Here is a 25,645-nt window from a genome sequence, read left to right as displayed (position 1 = left end):
CATGTCCACACAGAAATGTGTAAATCAGTGTTCACAGCAGCATCATTAATTGCCCCAAAGTGGAAACAACCCAAAGCTCCACCAACTGATGATGGATACATGGCTTAGTCAAATACTATTGACTGACTGACAACCAACTAACAGAAGAACTGATACGTTGCAATTACACAGATGAACCTCGAAAACATGACATCAGGTGAGAAAAGCTAATCCCAAAGAAGCACGTATTGTATGATCCCATTTATATAAAATACCCAGAACAGGCATGTCTACAGAGACAGATATTAGACTAGGGGTTGCCTGGGGCTAAGGGATGGAAGGCCACGGGTGGTGGCTAAGGGATGCAGGGTTTCTTTTGCGGGGTGATGGAAAGGCTCTAAAATTGACTGTGGTCACAGGTGACACATCTCTAGACTAAGAGATACTGAACTACACATGTTGAGTGGGTGAATTCTATGATATGTGAATTATATCTCAATAGCTTTAAAAAAATCCAATGGTAGGATCTAGATAATCTTCTTAATTCTCTAGTTTGGATGTATGTACTATACATCATCTGAGTACCTCCATGCTTTTGCAATATACTTAAAATGAAAAGGAAAGAAGGCAATGCCTATATTTCATCTGGTTTTTATAATACCCTTTCTGCACAAGTTATTCTGAAATCCATGAAATAAATAAATACAGAACTCTACAGCCAGTCATAAAAAGAAAGATGAGCAATGATAATTTTCTGGAATCTTCCATTAAACATTATCCTTTGATTTTATCTGGCTAGCCTCCTTATGTAATACAGCTATCACTAAAAAAAAGTATTGTTTCAAAGAGAAAAAAGTCTCTCAACTTGTGTGAACAGTGAGGCGCAATTCTCAACTTTCCTAAGGGCAAATAATATAAGAAAAAATATATATAATGCAAATGGCAGAATGAAAGTCAGAGGTTAAGAAATGAGTGCATTATAAAGATAAGAAACTTACAGTAAATTACTTGTAACAAAAATACAAAAGAAAGCTGACCATGAAAATGAGCGTCCTAAAACACTTCATCCTACATATTAACTGTTGACACGTTCAATTTCATACATACCTGACTTGTGGGTTGATGTATGTTGTTCTTTAAATCCTGTGTCTCAGCTTCTAATTTAGCACAATTAGACATGCTCTCCAGTGAAGCCTCTGACATAGACTTCTTTTTCAGGGCATCTTTTTCAGCCAGTTCTTGTTGAAGTTGTCTCACAACTGCCTAATAAGACACTCTGTCACTGAGTTTAACAAATCACTTTACTATTCTGTTATGTTAAGAATAGATAACTCCAACATACGTACTTTGAAAACTATCACCACCTTCTTCTCCCTCCTCACTGAATTTGGTTACAGACATGGAAGGGGCCACCTTCTGGCCTTTCTGATATTAAGTTATTCAGACAAAAGATGCAGACCCGCTGTCCATGCCCTGCTCCTCCCACTAGATCTGCAGAACTTCACCACCTCACAACCAGAGAGAAATAGATTTGAATGTGGGACAAGTGGTGGAAAATTCCACTCTGTGGAACATTTTCCCTCTTTCTTTATTAGAGGCTTCTATTACCTTCAGAGATCTTCACATATTCCAACCAGTGCTCAGATCTTTCCAACAGATTCCTAGCTCAGCAGAAAAATGAGGCCATTCCCTTGTGGCTTATCTATTTTCTATCTAGTAGTATGTCTATGTTAATCCCAAACTCCTAATTTATCCCTCCTCCCCACCTTTGCCCTTGGCTAACCATAAGGACCTACTGTAGAGCATGGTGAACTCTACTCAATATTCTGTAGTCACCTACATGGGAAAAGGAACTGAAAAAGAATGGATATATGTATAAGGATAACTGAATCAATTTCCTGTACATCTGAAACTAACACAAAATTGTAAAGCAACTATACTCCAATATAACAGAAAAATAAAATTTAAAAGATGAGGTTGCGCCCACGGCCTTCAAGGAGCCTCATTAAAGTGGCCTCTTCTACCTGTCTCCAGACCGCAGGCCCTACAATCCTCTCCCTGACTCACTCCATTCCTGCTGATCATGAATCCTGACACCCTTCATTTTTAGTGGACAAGCTTGTATCTAAATGATATTAATTGATACTGAAAATGAGAATTATGAGCAAATTGTTGTAAAAATATTCTACTGCTGCTGCTGCTGCTAAGTCGCTTCAGTCATGTCCGACTCTGTGCGACCCCATAGACGGCACCCCACCAGGCTCCCCCGTCCCTGGGATTCTCCAGGCAAGAACACTGGAGTGGGTTGCCATTTCCTTCTCCAGTGCATGAAAGTGAAAAGTGAAAGTGAAGTCGCTCAGTTGTGTCCAACTTGTAGTGACCTCATGGACTAGGCTCCTCCGCCCATGGGATTTTCCAGGCAAGAGTACTGGAGTGGAGTGCCATTGCCTTCTCCAAAAGTAAATCATAAATAGCAGTGGGAAGATTAAATCAAGAAGAATTTTGCTAAAGCTCACCACTTGAGTCCCAAATTATGTTTTAATGATAAGTAGATGCATTTAAAGAGTTGAGTGGCTTTAAGAATAAATGATTCAAGGCTAAAATGTTTCCCATATTAACTCAAATTGATGTGAATAAACATAAAATTATACCAACAAATATGACACAAAGCTATGACAAGCTACCAAAGCCAAAATATGATATAGGCTCTGGGAAACCTGGAATTAACTGTCAAGGTAATCCATGTAACTGAAGCTTAATTTTGAAATGTTCATTTTAGGTTTGAGCATTTCATTTATCTGCTTCATCACGATACTGACATGTGGTAACATAAAGATTAAAATTATTACCTTAATAGTAAAAGAGTAAATTACTAATATCTATCTGTATTAACAATTTAGAACCGAATCTCTTAACATTTCATAAGACATGATGTCTCTACTCAAAGTAAAGCATTTCCTGGGTCTAATTTTGATTTGCTGGATACAAGTTGTGTTTTTAGGCTGGTTTAGAGACTATAGATTCACAGCCTATGTATTTTTATATTCAACTAGATTCAACATTTAGCCAGAATCAAGCCAAAATCAAAACTTTGAATTTTCTTTCAGGAAGTCTGAGAATTATTTCTCCTTCTGGATACTTACTTCTCTTTCTGCTTTTTCATTTTTGTACTGATACATTCTCTCTTTTAAATGATTACGTTCCTGGATTAACTCCTTGTTTCTTTCCTCCAGCATCAGACCTTGTTTCTCACTTTCAGCCTGAAGTTTTCTCATGATCTGCAGATACTGGTCTTGGATGCTAATGACTGTCTTCTCCTTACTGTTGGCTTTATTTTGTGCATCATCCAGTTGCTGCTGGAGCAACATGTTTTCACTCCGGAGTTGAGATAATGTTTCCTCTAAGGAGTCCTGCTTTCCAAGGTATTTATTCACTTTTCCTTGTTCATTCAGATACAGGTGTTCAATTTCCTGCTTTTGACACTCTGCTTGGCAAAGGTCTCTCTGGACACGTTCTAACATCAAAATCGTTTCTCTAAGATTATCTCTCGTGTGCTGCAACTTGATTTTTACCTGATGGAATTTACTTTCTGCTGTAGAAAGTTGCTGGGAAAGCGCCTCATTCTTATCTTTTAGGTTAGCCACATCAGACTTCATTTTGTCCTGCAAGCATAACCACTCATCTTCTGCTTTCTGGAAGGCAAGCTCCAGGTCTCTTTGTGATGTCTGACCTTGATCATGATCGTGAAAGGCAGCAGCCAGTCTAGAATGGTAGGATTCCGCTTCTGTTTCCAGTCTTTGTTTGTTTTCTTTTTCGTTCTCCAGCTTAGACTTTAGCATTGTATTCTCAGCTGTCAGAACATTAAGCTGGTCTATATACTGGGATATAGTTTTTGTTAACCTTTCCTCATTCAGTTTTATTGTGTTTTGAGCATCATCATTCTTTACTTTGACAGTTTCAATGTCCTCAAAATAGTTCTTTTCCTTTTCCAGATTCTGGTTTTTCATTGCCTCTATTTCCAGTCTTAGCATGGCAATTTCATCCTGCAACATGTGGTTTTTGCACAACAGGTCTTTTGGTTCTTCAGGACCAGCAGAAGCCTAAGTGAAACAAAGGAGATTTTTAGCTAGTACACAATAAAGTAACATTTCATAATTTCCTCTGAAATGAAAGACTATCTTGTATGCTTATACAATGAAAGGCTGTACCAAGTGTGTCTCCAAAACAGAAAAAATAAGGCTCAATACAAACCTCAGACTTTATAAAAGCAGAAATTTTCAAACGTTCAAAAATTTAATTGAAGACAATGAATCCATGAAAGTCAAAAAGAAATCCCAGGAGACTTTTCAAGAAGCTCAGACCTGGAGAGGCTTTTCTCTGAACTACAATAAACCCAGAAGGCTTAAAATATAAGATTTATAGACCTGACTGCACTTAAAAATGGCATCTGATGTGAATATTTATACAATGGAAAACTACTAAGTCATAAAAAAGAATGAAATAATGCTATTTGCAGCAACAGGGATGGACCTAGACATTATCACCCTAAGTGAAGAAAGTCAGACAAAGACAAGTATTATATCATACTGCTTATATGTGGCGGAGAAGGCAATGGCACCCCACTCCAGTACTCTTGCCTGGAAAACCCATGGATGGAGGAGCCTGGTAGGCTGCAGTCCATGGGGTCGCTAAGAGTCGGACGCGACTGAGCGACTTCACTTTCACTTTTTACTTTCATGCATTGGAGGAGGAAATGGCAACCGACTCCAGTGTTCTTGCCTGGAGAATCCCAGGGATGAGGGAGCCTGATGGGCTGCCGTCTATGGGGTCGCACAGAGTCGGACACGACAGAAGCGACTTAGCAGCAGCAGCAGCAGCTTATATATGGAATCTAAAATGAACTTATTCAAAAAACGGAAAGACATAGAAAAAAAATTTATGGTCCTCATACGGGATGAGGGGGTAGGGGAAGGGATAAGTTAGGAGGTTGGGATTAACATATACATACTGCTGCTGCTGCTAAGTCGCTTCAGTCGTGTCTGACTCTGTTTAACCCTTAGACGGCAGCCCACCAGGCTCCCCCGTCCCTGGGACTCTCCAGGCAAGAATACTGGAGTGGGTTGCCATTTCCTTCTCCAATGCGTGAAAGTGAAAAGTGAAAGTGAAGTCGCTCAGTCAAGTCTGACTCTGTGCGACCCCATGGACTGCAGCCCATCAGGATCCCCCGTCCATGCGATTCTCCAGGCAAGAGTACTGGAGTGGGGTGCCATTGCCTTCTCCGAACATATACATACTAGTAGATGTAAAATAACCAGCAAGGATCTACTGTACAACATAAGGAACTACACTTAATATTCTGTAAGAAGAATCTGAAAAGGAAAATGTGTGTATGTGTGAGTGTGTGTGTGTGTGAGTGAGTGTGTATGTGTGTTAATCACTCAGTCATGTTTGACTCTTTGCGACCCCATGGACTGTAGCCCACCAGGCTCCTCTGTCCATGAAATTTCCCAGGCAAGGATACGGGAGTGGGTAGCCATTTCCTTCTCCAGGGGATCTTCCCAACCCAGGGATTGAACCCAGGTCTCCTGCATTGCAGGCAGATTCTTTACAGTCTGTGCCAGCAGGGAAGCCTCATTTATACACACACACATACAAATATATCTGAATCACTGTGCTGTATACCTGAAACTAATGCAATATTGTAAATCAACTATAATTCAATAAACAACACCACTTGCTGGCTTTATAAATACTGCATCTGATACCTCCTATACAGCCACTTCACAGTAAGAGTGATTACTGTGTATATATTTAAATTTATTTAAATATACTAAATATATTAAATTTAATATTTAAATTTTATAGATTTAAATAGATTAAATTTCATATAAAGATTTTCCTTGAGAATATGCTACCTTCTAACATTTTCATAAGCAATTATAAGAATTATACCTATTGACAACTGTACTAAGTACTTCTACAAACATCAATTAACTCATTAGCTATAATGATTCTGGAAAGGGAGAAGTTAAAAATATAAGTAAGCTGCAGGTGTTTCACCAGGTCTTTTGACTCTACTAGTTCTCTTACATCAAACCACAGTTACTTCTCTAGTACAAACATATAAATACAAAATAAGCCTCCTATTTCATTCATGGCACATACACTAATGGGAAATAAGGTGAAATTTAGAAAGCTCTTCTTAGGAAACCATGAGATTATTTGCTGCTGCAATAAATTTCATTATCTTTCCATAATGTTTAATATAGTAAGATGGGGGAAATATAATGAAAAACACTTAATAGCTATCACTAAATATATATTACGGCATATCTATCACTGTTTTCAAAAGTTCCTTGTACTGAAATAAGACACTACACAGAGCAGAGTGTTCATTTTCTTACAAGTAGAAGAATGACTTCCAAAATATGATCTCTGAACTGCCTATAGTTTCCTTCTTACCATCAGTGGAAATGATAAACTACCCTAATGATGGGCCAAGGAAGTGAATTCACTACCAAACCCCAGAATATCTATTATTAGTAGCAAGTGCTTTTTTTTCCCCCCTTGGTGGGGGAGAGGCACTTTTATAAGTTTATTCTAAAGAAACAACTTTTTAAAGTGTTCGAAACTGTTCTTACAATGGATGTTGCACTTTTTACAAATTGAAAAACAATAAATGATGTGAAAAGGTCGTTGACAGGGTGTTGTTTAAAGAAATGACAGTGGAGCCAAGAACGGACTCTGATTCAGACACTGACGGCGATGACGTGCATGGAGCGATGCTCACCCCAAAGCAGAGTGACTTTGTTGGGTGGTGCGGTCGATGGGGGAGCACACGCGGTCTTCATGGCCTAAACCACAATCAGGGTTCCGGGTCCTTAGAGACAGTTGCAAAAGATTTGAGATCAATTCCTATGGAAAATAATAAAGGCCTCTCCTTGGATGAGGCCATTGTATGTCCCTACCTGACTGCTGTAGACAAATGGATTTGAATTACAAATAGTACTTTCCTGAGCTCTCCCTGAGAGCTTTCTGTTGCAGGAGATCTGCTGGTAGGACCTTGGGGATGAGACCCAGTCTGTATTTGAGAGGGATATCGGGCAGGGGAGTGAATTCCTCTGCTCTGAGATGCCACTCGACAACTCTTCAGAATGAAGGACAATCAACTTCAATAGTGTCTGGTTTCTACCAACTGCTGGAAAAAAATTCCACAGGGAACATTCTTGCACCTCTTGAGGATGCCACTTAGCACCTGTCCTTGAGGACTCTACTGTGAGGGAGAACTCAGCTGGGAAAGCTGGAGCCAGCTCTGAGCTGTTCATGGGGAAGGTGGACTGGAGGGCTGACGGGCACAGAGGGAGGGGGGTCCACGACCCTCAGCCACCTGCCAGATTGAAGCCAAGAGGTAACTTGATGTAAAATTAGGTACCGTTTTCCCTCCCAGTTCCCCTTCTCTTCTAGACCTATTCGCTCACAAATGGTCCCTCAAGGCAGAAGGATCTGTTGCATGAGGTGGGCAGAGAGCTTAACCTCTAGTTTCTACACCAATCTCAACCCTGCGGTTTTTCAGTATCTATTGTGTGAGCTACTGACCATGACCTCTTTGTCCCTCTGATCATAAAAGTGCACCCAGCATTTTAGGATTATAGAATTCTTATTTCTGGCCCTGTTACTTTGGGAATTTTTAATTTCTTTTGCTTTTGTTTTTAAGAAGTAACCTAAAATTTCCTATAACAGTAAATAAAATGACACTAAATAACTGGTACAACACAAAATAAAATGGTATTTTTCAAAAAAAGAGGGATATTAGATATAATATTGATGAAGTAGTGTTAGAAATTTGAAATTTTCACCAAAGGTTAACTCTACCTGATTCTGATTATTTGTCACAGTCTTCAGTTCCATTTCTAGTGCTCGGAGAGTGAGTTCAAGTTGCTGCTTCTTTTCAACTTCTTTACTATATTCATCTTCTTTTCTTCTTAACTGCTCCCTAATTTTTTCATATAACATATTGGAATTTCTTCTATTCTCTTCTTCTTGATTTAAGGTGAATCTGCAAAATTTAGAGATCTCTTCTTAGAAAATTATGAGATTTATTTGCTGCTGCTGCAATAACTTTTGTTCCCTCTTCACAATGTTTAAAATAGTAAAAATGGGGGGAATACACTGAAAAACACTTAATGATCACTGTTTTCATACAGAGGGCTAAGAATAAAACTGCATAAAATTTTGTTTTTATTTTGTCTTGAGAAAAATGGCTACTTCATACCTCTGGGGGTCGGAATGTAAAGCAATATAAGCTTTCCTAAGAATAGTTTAGAAATATAGATCACAGATCTTTTTAAAATTTCTCTACTTTAACCAAATAATACAATATTATTAAAGAAAATGTATTCAAAATAATTAGAAAGGTAGAAATGAATTTATAGAAAAGATGCTCCTTGCAGTATTAAATAGAATACACAAAAGTGGAAAACAAGCGAAAGTCACTTTGGTAAATAATTAATGGGGTTTCCATTATGGTGGATTTCTGTATGGTCATCAAAATGATGATTTGGAAAAAATATACATTAAGTTATTAGAAGCATTCACTGTTAAGAATCTGTTATATTATTTCCAAGAATTTCACACTCCACAATACTAATGATGTTTTCTTCCCTGTAAAATCTGAGAAGGTAAGTTAGTCCTTATAATACATCTACATCTCTGCAGTATTAAAGGAAACAACAGTTCAAATATTTCTTTAAAAGCAAGATGTACGGTACCTCAAGCTTCTGTGCTCTCGTTCCCACTCCACTTTCTGATGCTCTAACTGTGATTTCACTTCTTTGGTTTCTGACAGCTCTTTTTGTAGCCCACAAAACTTGCTTTTCATTTTGTGAATTTCTCCTCTAAGTAGTTCACAGTGTTTTCTTTGAAAATTTACTAATCTGTCATGTGAAAAAATTGCATCCTGAATTTTCAACAAGCTACCAGAATCTTCATGATGAGAAAACAAAGATAGAAACAAACAAAAAAAATTAATGTGAATAAGTTTTGAATATAAAGGACTGTGCCTTTCATGGTCACTCATTCATGTACTGAACAAATATTAAGTGTCTATAGTGCGGAAGACATTATTCTAAGCCCTGAAGATAAAACAGACACCCCTGGCTCTTGTTTAGCTTGAAGTCTAGTACAAGAGAAAGAGAAATCAAATAATTATGATCTCAGATAGATACTACAAGAAAAGAGAGTTCTATGATAACAGAACTTGAAATAGACTGGGTCCTGGAAAAATTTCCCTGGGGAAGAGATGTCACACTGAGAAATGGAGGATGAGCAGGAAGTAGTAAGCAGAGTAGGAGGAACAACCCTGTGGACAGTCTCCAGCTACCATACGTTTCTAACCAAGACAGAGTGAACAGCTACCGATTTACCTTCCTGAGTGGAGCAAGCAAAAACAACACGGACAAAATACATTAAACAATGATTTTCATGACAAGAACTTCAGGGAATGAAGGACAATGATCCCGGAAACACACCAGGTTAGCCTAAGGAACGCCCCAGCTCACTGCCTTGAGAGAATTTCCAAGCCCCAACATGGGGAGAAGGAACAGAAGCACAGTCCAGTGGACTCCCCACGTGGAGGTGATGAAGCTGAGAGTCTGGTGAAACCAATGTGGGCAGAGATCACAGGACAAAACCGTGGAGAGGAGAGAGTGGGACAGAGAAAAAGGACCCAGGAGAACTGAGGAGGAGCCCCTCAGGTATTCAACAGAGGAACAGACAGTGCACTTAAGTGAGAAACCACCTGAGACCAGGGAGAAACCACGTGGAAAGACTACAGGAAGCCGTGCCTGGAGCTCACGCGCTCCCAGGGATTCTATCTAGCCTCCTGAGCCAGGCGGGAAACACTCCTACCTACCAGCAGCATGAACAGGGTAGTCAGCAAGGTCTGGCCTCCAGGGCAGGAAATAATCAGCCCTAGCCCCAGGGCCCCTCTGGATGCACCTAACGCATCATGAGAAGCAAGAGCACAGAAGGATCTCTGGAAAACTCTCAGTATTTGGAAACTAAATCATATGGATCTAAATAACCCTTATCAAAGAGGTAATGAAAAGAGAAAGTACAAAGTATTTTGAACTGAAGGAAAATGAAAACGTTAAGACCAGCAGACATTTTAGGAAACTGACAAGCTGATTCTAAAATTCATGTAGAAAGAAGGGTAAAAAATAAAACCAGATGAAGCTAGACAATTGTGACCTTTAAGCATGCAGCAAAAAGAATCAACAGTTGGGCTTTAAACAAGGGGGTAACATGATGAGACCTGAATTTTAAAAAATAGGTAATAATTACAGTTGCTGTGCAGGCCGAGGTTCCGTGAGGTGGAGTGGCAGGGAAAGAATTCCTGAGATTATTTCAGTTATTCTAGGAGGAAAATGATGCTGACCTGACCGTGGGTGAAGGCACAAGAAAGAATAAAAGTCAACAGAAGGTACAGTGAGTGAGAGGATCATAGGCCTGTGGCTCAGAGTATACACTCACTTTCATGTTCCTTTAATGCAAAACAAAATTCTGAGATGCACAGCACTGTAACACATCCCTGGCTCTAGAGCAGTACTGACAAGGTGTGCATATATTACTACTCTAAACACAGACAGGCTTTCTGTTAACATTTACACTGTGGTCCTACCTTTACACCCCAAGTCAAGAGGTTCTACTTGCAACGTGGAATTTGCAGAGTGAAGTGCGTTGCCATCCTCAGAAACCATCTCAGACGACTGAGTTAAGTCATCCAGGTCGTTCACATAATTCATTTGTTCTTTGACCTAATATAAATAATACTGTTTCACAATGTCCTTAAAATATGTATAAAATATACTAAGTGTACAGAGGTGATAAATGGCTCTTTATCAAAGCAAAAACAGATATTTCTTAAAAGAAGAGAGTTTTATCAAAAGGGTAAATTTACCAACAGTGTTTCTAAATGATGTGTTCAAAGTAAACTTCTCTACAACAAAGGAAGATTTTTTACTTTACCACTATTCCTTTTACAAAGTATTTTTGACAAGGATAATAATATTTTTGAAAGTTCATTTTTTTTTTTACTATACCTTCTTCTTTTCATACGGTGTTTTCCTTGCAGGCCTAAAAGAACAAATGATTCTCTTCAGGCTAATAGTAAATATTCAAAAATACAAACAATACCTAAACTTTTCTTTTTTTATATAAACTCTTTGCATTGGCAAATAATTTTCTATAAAAGGATGCAACAATAAACAAGAGGAGCATTAAAGGACAAAAAAATATGTCAGTAATATTAATAAAGTATTAAAGTTAGATCCAAGGAAAAGGAAAAACATATTACTTGCATTATGTGATAGGAAACAGTATACCAGTGTTTTTTGCACCTGTCCTTTAATCCCATGGATGGAGGAGCCTGGTAGGCTGCAGTCCATGGGGTTGCTAAGAGTTGGACACGACTGAGCGACTTCACTTCAGTTTTCAATAAGAACTAACCTTCATGGCAATAAAACGTATCTGGGAGGTATTCCTTCAGTCCTTCTAAGAAAGAAACCCATTTTAATAACCAAGACTTTTTGAGGACTTCCTAGGCATCGGTTATGCATTATTAGAACCACTTGACATGTCTTAAAGGCATTTTCATCCTCACAGTCATTCTGGGAGATAGGTATAGGAAGAAGTGGAGCACACAAAGGCTGAGGAACTTGCCCAAGCTCACTCAGCATGTCATCAAACAGACCCAGAATTCAAGCCCAGAAATCTGGCTTCAACACTGCTCTTCCAAAATTCGCTGAGAAAGGAATATTGAAAAGTTTTTTTAAGTAATATGAGAGCAAATGAATCTATAGTATTATTCCATGTCTAGCTATAGCTATAAATAATAATTTCTGAATCTTAAAACATATTTCTCAAAAATTATAAAGACTTTAGAGGTAGGCAAGACTGGAGACCTACTTTAATAAAGTTTTGTTTTTTGTAAAGAAATTCATCAGTAGGCATTCATTCAACCATTCTGCTGTTTCTTCATTCATCTGACATACACTTATTGAGCACACAATATGTGTTAATGACACTCTTAGTACAGGAAGCACAGTTTTTGTCATTTAGATCTATATAATCCAAAAGAAATAATTTGTGAAAGACTGTTAGTAATTTTTTTCTATTGAATATAAACAAAATCTTCCCCTTTTGGTTGGAATCTATAAACAACTATGAAGTTAATATGATGTGACGTTTCAGAGCATCTTACAAAATCAAAGCTACTCACAATGTTACTATCAACTGAATCATCAAGGAATGATCAAATCCTATTCAGTATAGCCTAAATGTTTGTAAATTCACAATTATGTAATTTTTGAAAATCTATATATGATAGAACTAACTTAAGTAATCATTTGCATATTCTGTTACACAAGAATATTACTCTTCAGAACCAATGAGCAAGCCCTTATCATAAAACTAATACATGAACAGAACTATTATGTACAATTAGTTTACTGTAATAGTTTAAAGATAATGTCATACAATCAGTAAGCTTTCTGGTACTGGAAATGCAAACACGATGAAACTAAATAAGCACATCCTCTGCTGGCTCTTTTCCAATAGCATACACCCTCTAAAAGCTTCCTTCTTAACATAAAACGAGAAACACCTTTGAACTCCACATTCCTCTTGAGTTACCATCCAGTTCTTCATTGCCTGCCCCAATAATATTCCCTAGGGAATGTTTATGTGTATTCACTACAGTCCAGCTTCCAAATGGACTATTTACTGAAATGACTTCTGGCCAAAGGCACTGGCCCTCACCTTAACCTTTCAGCAGTGTTCATCCACTATAGTTGAGGAACCTCTTGTCTTGGCCTGAGCACTGTATTATGCTGCTCTGTTTCCAGAAGAAGTATTTAATGCTAATATTTCTTCCCCTACAAAGAATCTGTAGAATGTACCTGTCATCATCCTGATCCACTTCCCTTAAAATGCTGTCATCATTCACGTGCAGCAGACCACCAGTCAGTGACTCGGTCTTTTCAAATACTGGTGCAATCATACATTCTTCTGGTGTCCATTTGTCATTGTTCTTTTTCTTTACTTTCTTCCTGTGCACACCAGGATTGCTATGTTAAAAAATCCACAAAAAAGCCAATGTTTTCTAATAATTTGACTGATAAAGAATTAAAAAAAAAAACCAATTTTTATAGAATTCCAACTCTTACCCATCTAAAGTCATTGATTAATTCACAAAACAGTTACGAAGTACCAACCATATGCAAGGAAACAAATTCTTCCCTCAAACACAGATATAGAATTCTGATACAATATGATATGTAAAAGTTGACATATGAAAGTGATAAGTGAAATAAGGAAGGATTTGCAGAAGTGAAGACAGGAGGTTGTGAGAAACAGAAAAGGAAGAAAATGATTCTACTTGGAGATTCAAATATGAGCACAAACATCAGGCACATGGCACCTAGGCCGTTTCCTAGGAACCTGGAAGGAAGAGTATAAAATACATGGAAGAAAGTAAAGAGATGCATCTGGAAGGACATTGAGAAGAACCTCAAGAGCTACACTGAAAACCTGGATGGAGTCCACTGGCTAAGCACCTTGACTCTTAGACATGGCAGTCATAATTAGATTTACACTATATTTGTTATTTTGCTTCTGAATATAATAATGGTGAATTTAGGGATTTCCCTGGTGGTCCAGTGCTTAGGAGTCCCCCTGCCAATACAGGGGGCATGGGTTCGATTCCTGGTCAGGGAAGATCCCACATACCATGGTGCAACTAAACCCATGCTCTGCAACTACTGAAGTCAGCACCCTAGAGCCCACGCTCAGTATCAAGAGAAGCCACCACACTACAGCAGCAAAGAATCAGTGCAGCCAAAAATAAATTAAAAAGAATTCAAAGGAAAAACTAACAATTAATTTAGATGATATTTTAAATGACATGAGGCATATATACCATGAAAGAAGAAATCAAGGAAATATTTGGCCAGGGGAGGGGAGTTTACTTTTAAACATGATGGGGTGACATCAGCAACATGGCTGAAAGACAGGTGCCTCATCAGTTTTCTCGCCACCAACACTTTGGCCTCCATCCATGGACATACTCAAAGGAGGAAAAACCCTGCCAACCAAGGGTACTCTATCCAGAAAAGTCTTTCAGGAATGAAGGATAAATAAAAACTTTCCCAGACAAAGCAAACCTGATGGAGTTCATCACCACTAGTCTCGCCTCATAATAAATGCTGAAAGAAGTCCTCAAACTGAAATGAAAGGATGTTCATTAGTGACATAAAATAAATTTAAATATACAACACACTGGTTAAGGCAAATATGCAGTCAAATCCAGAATACTCTAACATGTAACATGGTGGTATGTTAACAAAGGAACTCTAGTATTAAGGCTAAAGAACAAGAGTATTAAAAATAACTATATCTCTAGTAAAATAGAAAATCTGTAAATCACAAACATTAGCTCAAGTTAGAAATTATTTTATAGGAAAATAACAAGTGACCTGCTGTTAAATATTGATATAGAATTACCTATCAGAATCTTCATTCTCCATAGCAGGAAACTCCTGGTTGCTGTTTCCTCCACTCTTTCTCTGCTGAATCAATCCACTCTCATCAGCAGCGTCGCATACGTTGTCTGATATTTCCACTTCACTACTTTTGTGCTTCTTTTCTTCTTCAACCTTTAATGAAAGTTTGACACTAAGAATATTTGCTACTTCTTTATTATAAAGACCTTTGTTTTCAATTTTATTATTTGACTCAGTGTTTGCCCTGAATTTAACTGATAAAAATATATTTTTCTATTTATTTTATCACTTACAAGTCACTGGAATTTTTGTAAAATCTGCTCCTTTCTGTTTGAGGAAAAGAAACAAAATTCCCAAACTTTCAAAAATGGCTTTCTTAACAAGATGCAATTATTCACATTCAGTCTTCCCCATATGACTGGCAGAGACAGAGAAATAAAAAGACAAAGACACAAAATCTGTCCTCTTTGGTCTTTACTACCTGGATTTTCCATTAAACAGCCAGATGTAGAGGATGTGACACCGTAGTGCCTCAGAAAGGAAACATTCTTTCTGCACTAAAGCTATTCTTTCCCCACTGCCTTTTACAATTCTTTTCTCACTTGGATCTGGGAGATAGCAAAAAGGTGATGGTGTTCACTAAAATAATGAACCAAAGTTTACCAAAACACAAGGAGCAGAAAGAAACTGAGGAGTTTAGTTAGTGTGGAATTCTGGAAAATAAGTAATGCTTCCCAATTCCACATTCAATAACCATCAAACCTTACAGCTAGAAGGTATAGAAATAATTACCTATTACTGCCCCACTATTTGGCACCCCACTCCAGTACTCTTGCCTGGAAAATCCCATGGACAGAGGAGCCTGGTAGGCTGTAGTCCATGAGGTCGCTAAGAGTCGGACACAACTGAGTGACTTCACTTTGACTTTTCACTTTCATGCATTGGAGAAGGAAATGGCAACCCACTCCAGTATCCTTGCCTGGAGAATCCCAGGGACGGGGGAGCCTGGTGGGCTGCCGTCTATGGGGTCACACAGAGTCGGACACGACTGAAGTGACTTAGCAGCAGCAGCAGCCCCACTATTTAACAAAAACAGCAATAAAATTAAAAAATGTTCAAGGTTTTGTTCAAAGCCCCTAAAGCAGTACTCCTTAGCAAAAAGAGATGATACAATTCTGTGACATTGAATGTGATAAATTACCAAATGAATTCATCAGATTAATCAGATAAGTTAAAAGCATGACTTTGACACAGTAATTCAATGCCTTAGTTGGAGGGTAGGGCTCATCTTTTTTTTTTTTTTTTAAACAGGAGAATACATAGATTTTTTTTTTATATTGTTCAAAGTCAGTCAAAGCACCTCTTACACAAAAGAGCAAACAATTTTAAAAACCTATTACTGAAGAAAGAAAAATCTCACATTATCTCAAAACTGTTTTCTCCTTTGGAGATAAACACTTAAATTTTTTAAATTTTTCTTTTTTTGCTCAGGGTTTATACTACCTATGAGCTTCCCTGGTGGCTCAAATGTTAAAGAATCTACCTTCAATGCGGGAGACCTGTGTTTGATCCTTGGGTTGGGAAGTTCCCCTGGAGATGGGAACAGCTACCCACTGTGGTATTCTTTCTGGCCTGGAGAATTCCATGGACAGAGGAGCCTGGCAGGCTACAGTCCAAGGGTTCGCAAAGAGTTGGACATGAGTGAGCAACTTTCACACACATACACACATACTACCTATATGACAAAATCATACATGTCAAAACTTTCTACATTTTAGTAAACAACATAATGGAATGGTCTGTCTAAAAAGAAACATCTGAGAGTGGTAATGAAAACATATGTGGGAGCACATGTATTTGTTATTAAAAAGATCCTAAAGTGGCCATGCTGGAAATCTAAGTGCCCAGGGACAGTGGAAAGCAGAGATCACACATAATCAACCACAATGAAGAGATTAGAGGGAACATGTGTTCATGTCCCTTCTCTCAGTCACTGCTTTCTTCCCATTCTATGGAAATACAACTTCCCATTCTATGGAAATACAAGCTAAAGGAAAAAAAAAAAACACAAAACCCTAGCTGATTATACTTCTGAAGCAATTTCCTTGGTGCTTATTCTGGCTCAGAAGATCACATGGTAGATAGTTAAATGAGTTTCCCAGTCCATAGGAAAGACTGATAGAGACAGAATTAGATATTAGATTGATTGAAGGACAAAAGCCATGAAAATAGTTTCCTGAATTCCTATTATTGAGATAACAATTGATTTCTACACAATTACCTATTTAGATGACCCCACTTTATTCATAAGTGGAAAATCAAAATGGACCAGATCATCAAGAAAGAGAAAAACCAAAGCAAGAGTAAATGAACCTCTCCCTCTTTTGGAAGTTGAATTTTCTCTTTCCAGAGGCAGCAACTCTACTTGTAACATGTCTATTTCATTCTTAAACCTCTAAATGCTGCTGCTGCTAAGTCGCCTCAGTCGTGTCCGACTCTGTGCGGCCCCATAGACAGCAGCCCACCAGGCTCCGCCGGCCCTGGGATTCTCCAGGTAAGAACACTGGAGTGGGTTGCCATTTCCTTCTCCAACGCATGAAGGTGAAAAGTGCAAGGGAAGTCGCTCAGTTGTGTCCGACTCTTCGCGACCCCATGGACTGCAGCCTACCAGGCTCCTCCGTCCATGGGATTTTCCAGGCAAGAGTACTGGAGTGGGGCGCCATCACCTTCTCCGAAACCTCGGAATAGCCTTCTCTAATTCTTCATTTACATACACTTCAGATGCGCGGTGACTGTTAGGTGGAGAAGAATTCCCATTTTCTAATTTGGGTTCCACGCTTTTGTTGTCACTAGCACTGCAATTATCTGCATGCAGTGGCTTCTGGAACTAGCCCTGTATTGTTTTATTTTTCAGATCGGTATGTTTTTAACAGTAGGAGGACTGTGAATTTTTATTTGAATTATGTGTTTCATCTTACCGAGCAGACAAGCTGCAGACTACAATGACATGCCTGTCCCATGTCTAATTTTCGATTAGTGGGATCTTGCCTCAGATTTTGTGACATTTGCGTATCAAACTATTGGTCTTCTTTCACTTTAAATGTAATTACCGGGTCCCTTACATTTTTATTTTCTATATCATTATAAAAACTCTCCTCAATTTTGATAAACACATGTTCAATGTCTAGTTGATCATTTTCAAAGTCTACTTTATTTTCAGAGAAACAAAGCTTTGAAGATGACCGACAAGTTTATCCCAGGGACCCAGAATTTACAGATGATGGGAAAACTTTTTTGAGACTGAGTTCTTTTTGTTCAGAAAATGCTTGGAATACTAGAGAGATAGATACTCCAAATGCATCTTCTTCCTCACAATCAGGTATATTATTTGTGAGATTAGGAGATATTTCCTTTTGGTTTGCTTCTTCTTTAGGGTTATCACATAGTGGATCTTCCTCAGGACAAACGATAATTTGATATTCCTCACAAATTTCACCGAACTTCTGCTTTAACTCATTTGTGATGGGTTTTAACTTATCTTTCCATTCTAATTTGCCTTGTTTGATACACATTTTCTCATACAGTATTAAACCAGAAATTGAAATTTACAGTTTTACATACCTGTGAAAGGTTATTTTCATCTCCATCAAATTTTTCTTGTTTTTCCTCTGTTATCATTTCCAAGTCTAGTTCTGTTGACAAAGCTGCATGTTTAGTTAAAATTACTTAGAATATTTAGATAAAAGACATAATGTTCATTTAAAACATAGATCTACAACATTGTATCAAATGACAGATTAAGTCAATCTTAATCTTCAGCTGAATATTTACTTCTTTAAGAACTACTTCCAATGATCTAAAAACTTCAACAAACCATTTGGGATATACCAGATGTCACCTGGTTACAGGCAAACAGCTCAAAGATTCATTCACAGATTCATCCAAATATCAGTGAACAAAACGAAATGTCAAAATACAGGACAGACATATAAAGTCACCATATATTCTCGTCTCTACTTCATAACAGGACCTTTTTAACAATACACCAAGCTTCAACTGTAACATTATTCATGGTTTATAAAATTCCTCTTATTTTTTATGCTTTTATCAGTTCCTTAATCCAAAATGCTTCCCTGTGCTCTTCCAACAAATTACTTTTCATTTTTTAAAGCTCAACCTGCTTTGTGAAGTTGTCTTTGGTTACTGCTATCTTTCCCCTGATAAACAGGTATCTCTTTCCTTGTAGCTACCTTACTTTAAAGATTTTTCTATTGTATCTTTCTAGATTTTCCTAGTGATAGATAAACATCTGAACTGTAAATTATTTCTTCACATGTCTATCCCCTTGGCTCCTAGACTACACAGGAGAAGCTCTTAAAAATCATGTGGGTATAGATTTTCCTTTTTTCCCACTTGTTATTTTACTTAAGGATAATTGTGTCAAAGAATTTTGTTGTTTTCTGTCAAACCTCAACATGAATCAGCCGTAGGTATACATGTATCCCCTCCCTTTTGAACCTCCTTCCCATCTCCCTCCCCACCCCACCCCTCTAGGTTGATACAGAGTCCCTGTGTTTCTTATTCAGTAATTATTTCTCAGGTTTCTGCTCAGTACTAGACCCTAGAGTTTAAGGGAAAATGTAGATAAAAGGTGTCAGGGATGGCTTTTCTAGAGATAATGCCTGAGCACAGACTTACACAGTTCAAGGGCACAGAGGGCAGGAGGGGGAGAGCACTTAAGGCCGGAGCAAGACGGGAAGAGAAGCACACGCAGGACAGGGTAGATACTTGTCCAAAGTAAAGGGACAGGGGCTGATGGAGATCTTGGCATCCGGTCCCATCACTTCGTGGCAAAGAGATTGGGAAACAACGGAAACAGGGACAGACTTTATTTTCCTGGGCTCCAAAATCAATGCAGATGATGACTGCAGTCATGAATTAGAGGATGCCTGCTTCTTTGAAGAAAAGATATGACAAACTTAGACAGAGTATTAAAAAAGAGACATTACTTTCCTGACAAAGGCCCGTCTAGTTAAAGCTAGTAGTCCTGTATGGACTTCTTTTCTGGTAGTCATGTATGGATGTGAGAGTTGGACCAAAAAGAAGACTGAGCACCGAAGAACGGATGTTTTTCAACTGTAGTGTTGGAAAAGGCTCTTGAGAGTCCAAGGGTCTCTCTGTAAGGAGATCAAACCAGTCAATCCTAAACAAAATCAGTTCTGACTATTCATTGGAAGGACTGACGCTGATGCTGAAGCTCCAGTACTTTGGCCACCAGATTCAAAGAACTGACTCATTAGAAAAGACCCTGATGATGGGAAAGATAGAAGTTGGGTGGAAAAGGGAATGACAGAGGATGAGATGGTTGCATGACATCACTGACTCCATGAACGTGAGTTGAGCAAGCTCTGGGAGATGGTGAAGGACACAGAAGCCTGGTGTGCTGTAGTCCACAGGGTTGCATAGAATCAGACACGACTGAGCAACTGACCAACAACAACAGGGAGAGGTGAGGAGGGCATCAACAGCAGTTGATGGGCATCAGTGGTGCTTTAAGAGGTCTAGACACCAATATGATTTAGAGTGCTTCATGGTCACCTGTGCTTTTGAGATTGGTGACTCTAAATGCTATGGGAGGGATGAATTTGAAGAGTATACAAATAACTGGAGAAAGACAAATCTGAAGGCATTAATACTGAGGAAAAAAAGGTGATGCAGGCCTGAACTGAGGGAGTGTTTACAGAAATATTTTAGGATATAAAACTTTCAGGGTATAGTATAGATAAATTTTTAAGAAACCAATAAAGGTACAAATCCAGGGACTCCAAAAGAGTAGATTCTGCTTGTTATTTTATAAAAGGTATCGAGTGAGAAGGGAAATGATCAACATGAACTGACTGAATTTGCTTCTATTTATTTCGTAGTTTTCCTATTTCACATTGTCCAGTGTTGAAGGGACTCGTGTAGGTGTTTTATTTGAATTTGCTTTTCCTGACCTACCAAGCTCATGGAGAAACAGGAGCAAATGACTCAGTTGTATAGATTAAAAGAAGAAAAAGACAAACACTTTGAGTTTAGAGCTTGTAGTCACTATTCTAGGAGATAACTGAGAATCGTCTGTAAATGCAAAGGTGAGGATAGGAAAGAAAAAAGTACAGGAGTGAAAAAAGAAACTGTATGATTTCTTACTATAGCCCTGACCATATGACTGTTTAAAGGTGCTAAATTAATTAGTATTTATGGACAACACATTATTAGATGTGGTTACTCAATAGATTTGGCATTCTAGTAGAGTCAGAATTGACTTTATATATACTGCTTTTAAATAAAACAGCACTCCTTTATACCAGCATCCCTTGTGAACTCTTAATTCATTACAATAATTTACAATAATAAAACAAGTTGATATACTATGTGGACACAGCTGAGAAGGAGGTACTATGTTGCAAATTTCCCATGACCCCATTACCACTGGCAAAGCCAATTCCAAAATATATGAAATCAGAGAAGACACGAGAAATATTTTAGTATTTGGTATCAGAGTTGCTTTTGCAGTTATACTGATATAATCATAACTAATGAATTGACAGCTATATAAAAATATTGCTATGAAGTCGCATTTTGAGAAGGCAATCTCTAGATGTCTACCTAGTTTCCCAACTAGTCCCAGAAATAGCATAGCTGATATTCAGCTGATAGCATCAGCTGAATAGCATCGCTGATTCAATGGATATGAACTCGGGCAAACTCCGGGAGATGGTGAGGCACAAGGAGGCCTAGAGTGCTGCCGTGCAATGGGTCACAAAGAGTTGGACCTGATTTAGTGACTGAACACCACCACCGACAACAACTTCTTTAATTACAATGAGACAGTCTTTCCTCAAATTATCAATATCTTTAGAACTGATTTTTTAAGCCTTAGATAGACATCATAAACTTACATAAGAAATGAGTCTTGTGGGTGACTAATTGTTTCCATGTGAAAATAGGATAAGTCTAGGACCACACTGGATCCAAACAGCACAGAGTGCCATGAGGCAAGAATGAATACAACACAGAAATATTTGCTTTAGAAAAAGGAATTGTCAGGTCTAAATTACTTAAGAGAAATCAAAGAAACAAGCAAGAAATGTAAAAGTGAAACTTTAAACTCCGTGTCAACACAAGGGCCCCTTTATCATTTCACATCCAACCAGGTCAATGGTTTAAAATGGTGGTTCTGAAGTGTGACCTAAGAATCCCTGAAGTCCAGAGATCCACTGGGCCAGGGGGTCCAAGAGGTCAAAACTATTTTCACAACTCTAAACATTACTTCCATTCTCATTCTTTCTGAGTGCACAGTGGAGTTCTTCAGAGATATTTTAAGACTCAGTGAAGTAAAATGGACTGGTTTGTGGTTTAGTCCTAAGTTGGGTCTGACTCTCGTGACCCCACGGACTGTAGCTCGCCAGGCTCCTCTGGCGATAGGATTTTCCAAGCAAGGGTGCTGGAGTGGGTTGCCATTTCCCTCTTCAGGAGATATTCCTGACCCAGGCGTCAAATCTCAATCTCCTGCACTACAGGCAGATTCTTTGCCGACTGAGCTACCAGCGAAGCACCCAAATGGGACTGGAATGGGTGAATTTAACTCAGATGACCATTGTATCTAGTACTGTGGGCAAGAATCCATTAGAAGAAATGGTGTAGCCATCACAGTCAACAAGAGTCTGAAACAGTACTTGGATGCAATCTCAAAAATGTTCATTTCCACGGCAAACCATTCAATATCACGGTAATCCAAGTCTATGCCCCAACCAGTTATGTTGAAGAGGCTGAAGTTGAACGGTTCTATGATGACCTACAAGACTTTCTAGAACTAACACCCAAAAAAGATGTTCTTTTCATTATAGAGGACTGGAATGCAAATGTAGGAAGTCACGAGATACCTGGAATAACAGGCAAATTTGGCCTTGGAGTACAGAATGAAGCAGGACAAAGGTGAACAGAGCTTTGCCAAGAGAACATACTGGTCATAGCAAACACCCTCTTCCAACAACACAAGAGAAGACTCTACACATGGATATCACCAGATGGTCAATGATAAAATCAGATTGATTCTATTTTTTGCAGTCAAAGATGCAGAAGCTCTATACAGTCAGCAAAAACAAGACTGGAAGCTGACTGCAGCTCAGATCCTGAACTTCTTATTGCCAACTTCAGACTTAAATTGAAGAAAAGTAGGGAAAACCACTAGACCATTCAGGTATGACCTAAATCAAATCCCTTAGGATGATACAGTGGAACTGACAAATAGATTCAAGGGAGTAGATTTGATAGAGTGCCTGAAGAACTATGGGCAGAGATTTGTGACATTGATCAAGCACATTTCCAGGAATAAGAAATGCAAAAATGCAAAATGGTTGTCTGAGGAGACCTTACAAATATCTGAGAAAAGAAGAGAAGCTAAAGGCAAAGGAGAAAAAGAAAGATATACCCATTTGAATGCAGAGTTCCAAAGAATAGCAAGGAGAGATAAGAAAGTCTTCTTCAGTGATCAATGCAAAGAAATAGAGGAAAACAATAGAATGGGAAAGAATAGAGATCTCCTCAAGAAAGTAAGATATACCAAGGGAACATTTCATGCAAAAATGGGCACAATAAAGAACAGAAATGGTATGGACCTAACAGATGCATAAGATATTCAGAAGAGGTGGTAAGAACACACAAAAGAACTGTACAGAAAAGATCTTCATGACCCAGATAAGCATGATGGTGTGATCCTTCACTTAGAGCCAGATATCCTGGGATGTGAAGTCAAGTGGGCCTTAGGAAGCATCACTACGAACAAAGCTAGTAGAGGTGATGGAATTCCAGTTGAGCTATTTTCAAATCCTAAATGATGATGCTGTGAAAGTGCTGCACTCAATATGCCAGCAAATCTGGAAAACTCAGTAGTGGCCACAGGACTGGAAATGGTCAGTATTCATTTCAATCCCAATGAAAGGCAATGCCTAAGACTGTTCAAACTACCACACAATTGCACTCATTTTACACGTTAGCAAAGTAATACTCAAAATTCTCCAGGCTGGGCTTCAACAGTACGTGAAACATGAACTTCCAGATATTCAAGCCAGATTTAGAAAAGGCAAAGGAACCAAGATCAAATTACCAACATCCATTATCATCACAAAAGCAAGAGAGTTCCAGAAAAACATCTACTTCTGCTTTATTGATCACCCCAAAGCTTTTAATTGTGTGGATCACAACAAACTGGAAAATTCTTAAAGAGATGGGAATACCAGACCACCTGACTGGCCTCCTGAGAAATCTGTATGCAGGTCAAGAAGCAACAGTTAGAACTGGACATGGAACAACAGACTGATTCCAAATAGGGAAAGGAGTATGTCAAGGCTGTATATTGTCACCCTGCTTATTTAGCTTATATGCAGAGTACATCATGCGAAATGCCAGGCTAGATGAAGCACAAGCTAAAATCAAGATAGCCAGGAGAAATATCAATAACCATAAATAAGCAGATGACACCACCCTTATGGCAGAAATCAAAGAAGAACTTAAGAGCCTTTTGATGAAAGTGAAAGAAGAGAGTGAAAAAGTTGGCTTAAATCTCAACATTCAGAAAACTAAGATCATGGCATCTGGTCCCATCTCTTCATGGGAAATAGATGGGGAAATAGTGGAAACAGTGACAGATTTTATTTTGGGGATCTCCAAAATCACTGCAGAAGGGGACTGCACCCATGAAATTAAAAGACGCTTGCTCCTTGGAAGAAAAGCTATGACCAACCTTGACAGCATATTAAAGAGCAGAGGCATTACTTTGCCAATATCGGTCTGTCTCGTCAAAGCTATGGTTTTTCCAGTAGTCCTGTTGGATGTGAGAGTTGGACTGTATACAGAAACCTGCACACTGAGGAATGATGCTTTTGAAATGTGGTGTTGGAGAAGACTCTTGAGAATCCCTTGGACTGCAAAGAGATCCAACCAGTCCATCCTAAGGGAAATCAGTCCTGAACATTCATTGAAAGGACTGATGCTGAAGCTGAAACTCCAATACTATGGCCACCTGATGCGAAGAGCTGACTCACTGGAAAAGACCCTGATGCTGGGAAAAACTGAAGGCAGAAGGAGAAGGGGATGACAGAGGATGAGATGGTTGGATGGCATCACTAATTCGATGGACGTGAGTCTGAGTAAACTCCGGGAGTTGGTGATGGACAGGGAAGCCTGGTGTGCAGCAGTCCATGGGGTTGCAGAGTCAGACATGACTCTGACTAAACTGAACTGAACTCCAATATAGTAAACATCAGTACACATAAACAAAAGTTCCTTGGAATTCTCAATAATTTATAAAAGTATAAAAGGATCCTAAAGCAAACAGTTTTCAGAATCACTGTTTTAAAAGATTATGTCTATCAAATATTTATTAAAGTATGATTACTTCCCTTACTTCTAATAATCAAAGACACCACAAACTCACACACACATACACAAACACACACACACACAGTCTGCTAATCAAAACATCTGATTGGCCTACTTTCATCTGTGTAACAGCACTATAATGAAATAATTATAAGCTGAAATATAACTGACATAGTAGCTAGTGAAGTTTTTTACTCTAGGGAAAGTTCAGAGTTCAAACAAGCATTTTTGGACATTGAAAAAATCTTAAAAGTCTAATATTTAATCTCTGAGAATTCCTGAGAAGTATAGAGATTCCAAACTGAGAACTTCAGGGTATTGAAACATATACAGAAACATCTTATGTTCAAGCTTACATTTTAAAAATTTCTTTTTCTTATGCTTGTAAATATCTTTTGTTTCAAAGCACAGGTATCAATAATAACATTTGCCTTATTTATGTTAAATTCTTAAATTAAATTTGCAAAAATAAGTTAGAACTTTGAAGACTGAGCATTTCAAATATTTCAGTGTCCCTCTTTCCAGAGTTAATTGTGTACTGAAAAATTTACCTGAACCGGATGTTTGTAAATCCTTCATTCTGACTGTTTTATTAGGAACATAATCTTTCATTCTGACTGCAGGCTGAATGGGGTTTGGAAACAAGTTAATTACTAAATAATGCACATATGAATCAATCCACAGTT

At 38.4% G+C, this 25,645-nt stretch overlaps 1 protein-coding gene across 21 annotated transcripts in view; it reads right to left on the bottom strand.

Moving 5' to 3' along the window:
• Positions 1-25,645, bottom strand: part of LOC113903499 (ankyrin repeat domain-containing protein 26-like) — an 89,260-nt gene that overhangs the window by 45,183 nt on the left and 18,432 nt on the right. For 14 of the 21 annotated variants that reach the window (XM_027559688.1, XM_027559690.1, XM_027559691.1 and 11 more), the window contains 11 exons: positions 25,511-25,583; positions 18,159-18,241; positions 14,539-14,690; positions 14,199-14,258; positions 12,936-13,103; positions 11,079-11,112; positions 10,658-10,793; positions 8,748-8,961; positions 7,852-8,035; positions 3,123-4,079; positions 1,087-1,242 (listed from right to left, as the gene is read on the bottom strand). In XM_027559688.1, coding sequence (XP_027415489.1) covers positions 1,087-1,242; positions 3,123-4,079; positions 7,852-8,035; positions 8,748-8,961; positions 10,658-10,793; positions 11,079-11,112; positions 12,936-13,103; positions 14,199-14,258; positions 14,539-14,690; positions 18,159-18,241; positions 25,511-25,583 — 2,217 coding nt within the window. The remainder of the gene's footprint in view (positions 1-1,086; positions 1,243-3,122; positions 4,080-7,851; positions 8,036-8,747; positions 8,962-10,657; positions 10,794-11,078; positions 11,113-12,935; positions 13,104-14,198; positions 14,259-14,538; positions 14,691-18,158; positions 18,242-25,510; positions 25,584-25,645) is intronic. The other 7 variants (XM_027559686.1, XM_027559702.1, XM_027559701.1 and 4 more) reach the window with 5 other exon arrangements.

The sequence above is a fragment of the Bos indicus x Bos taurus genome, chromosome 13 (genome assembly GCF_003369695.1).
Source record: "Bos indicus x Bos taurus breed Angus x Brahman F1 hybrid chromosome 13, Bos_hybrid_MaternalHap_v2.0, whole genome shotgun sequence".
NCBI lineage: Eukaryota > Metazoa > Chordata > Mammalia > Artiodactyla > Bovidae > Bos > Bos indicus x Bos taurus.
This window is presented reverse-complemented; position numbering and strand designations above follow the sequence as displayed.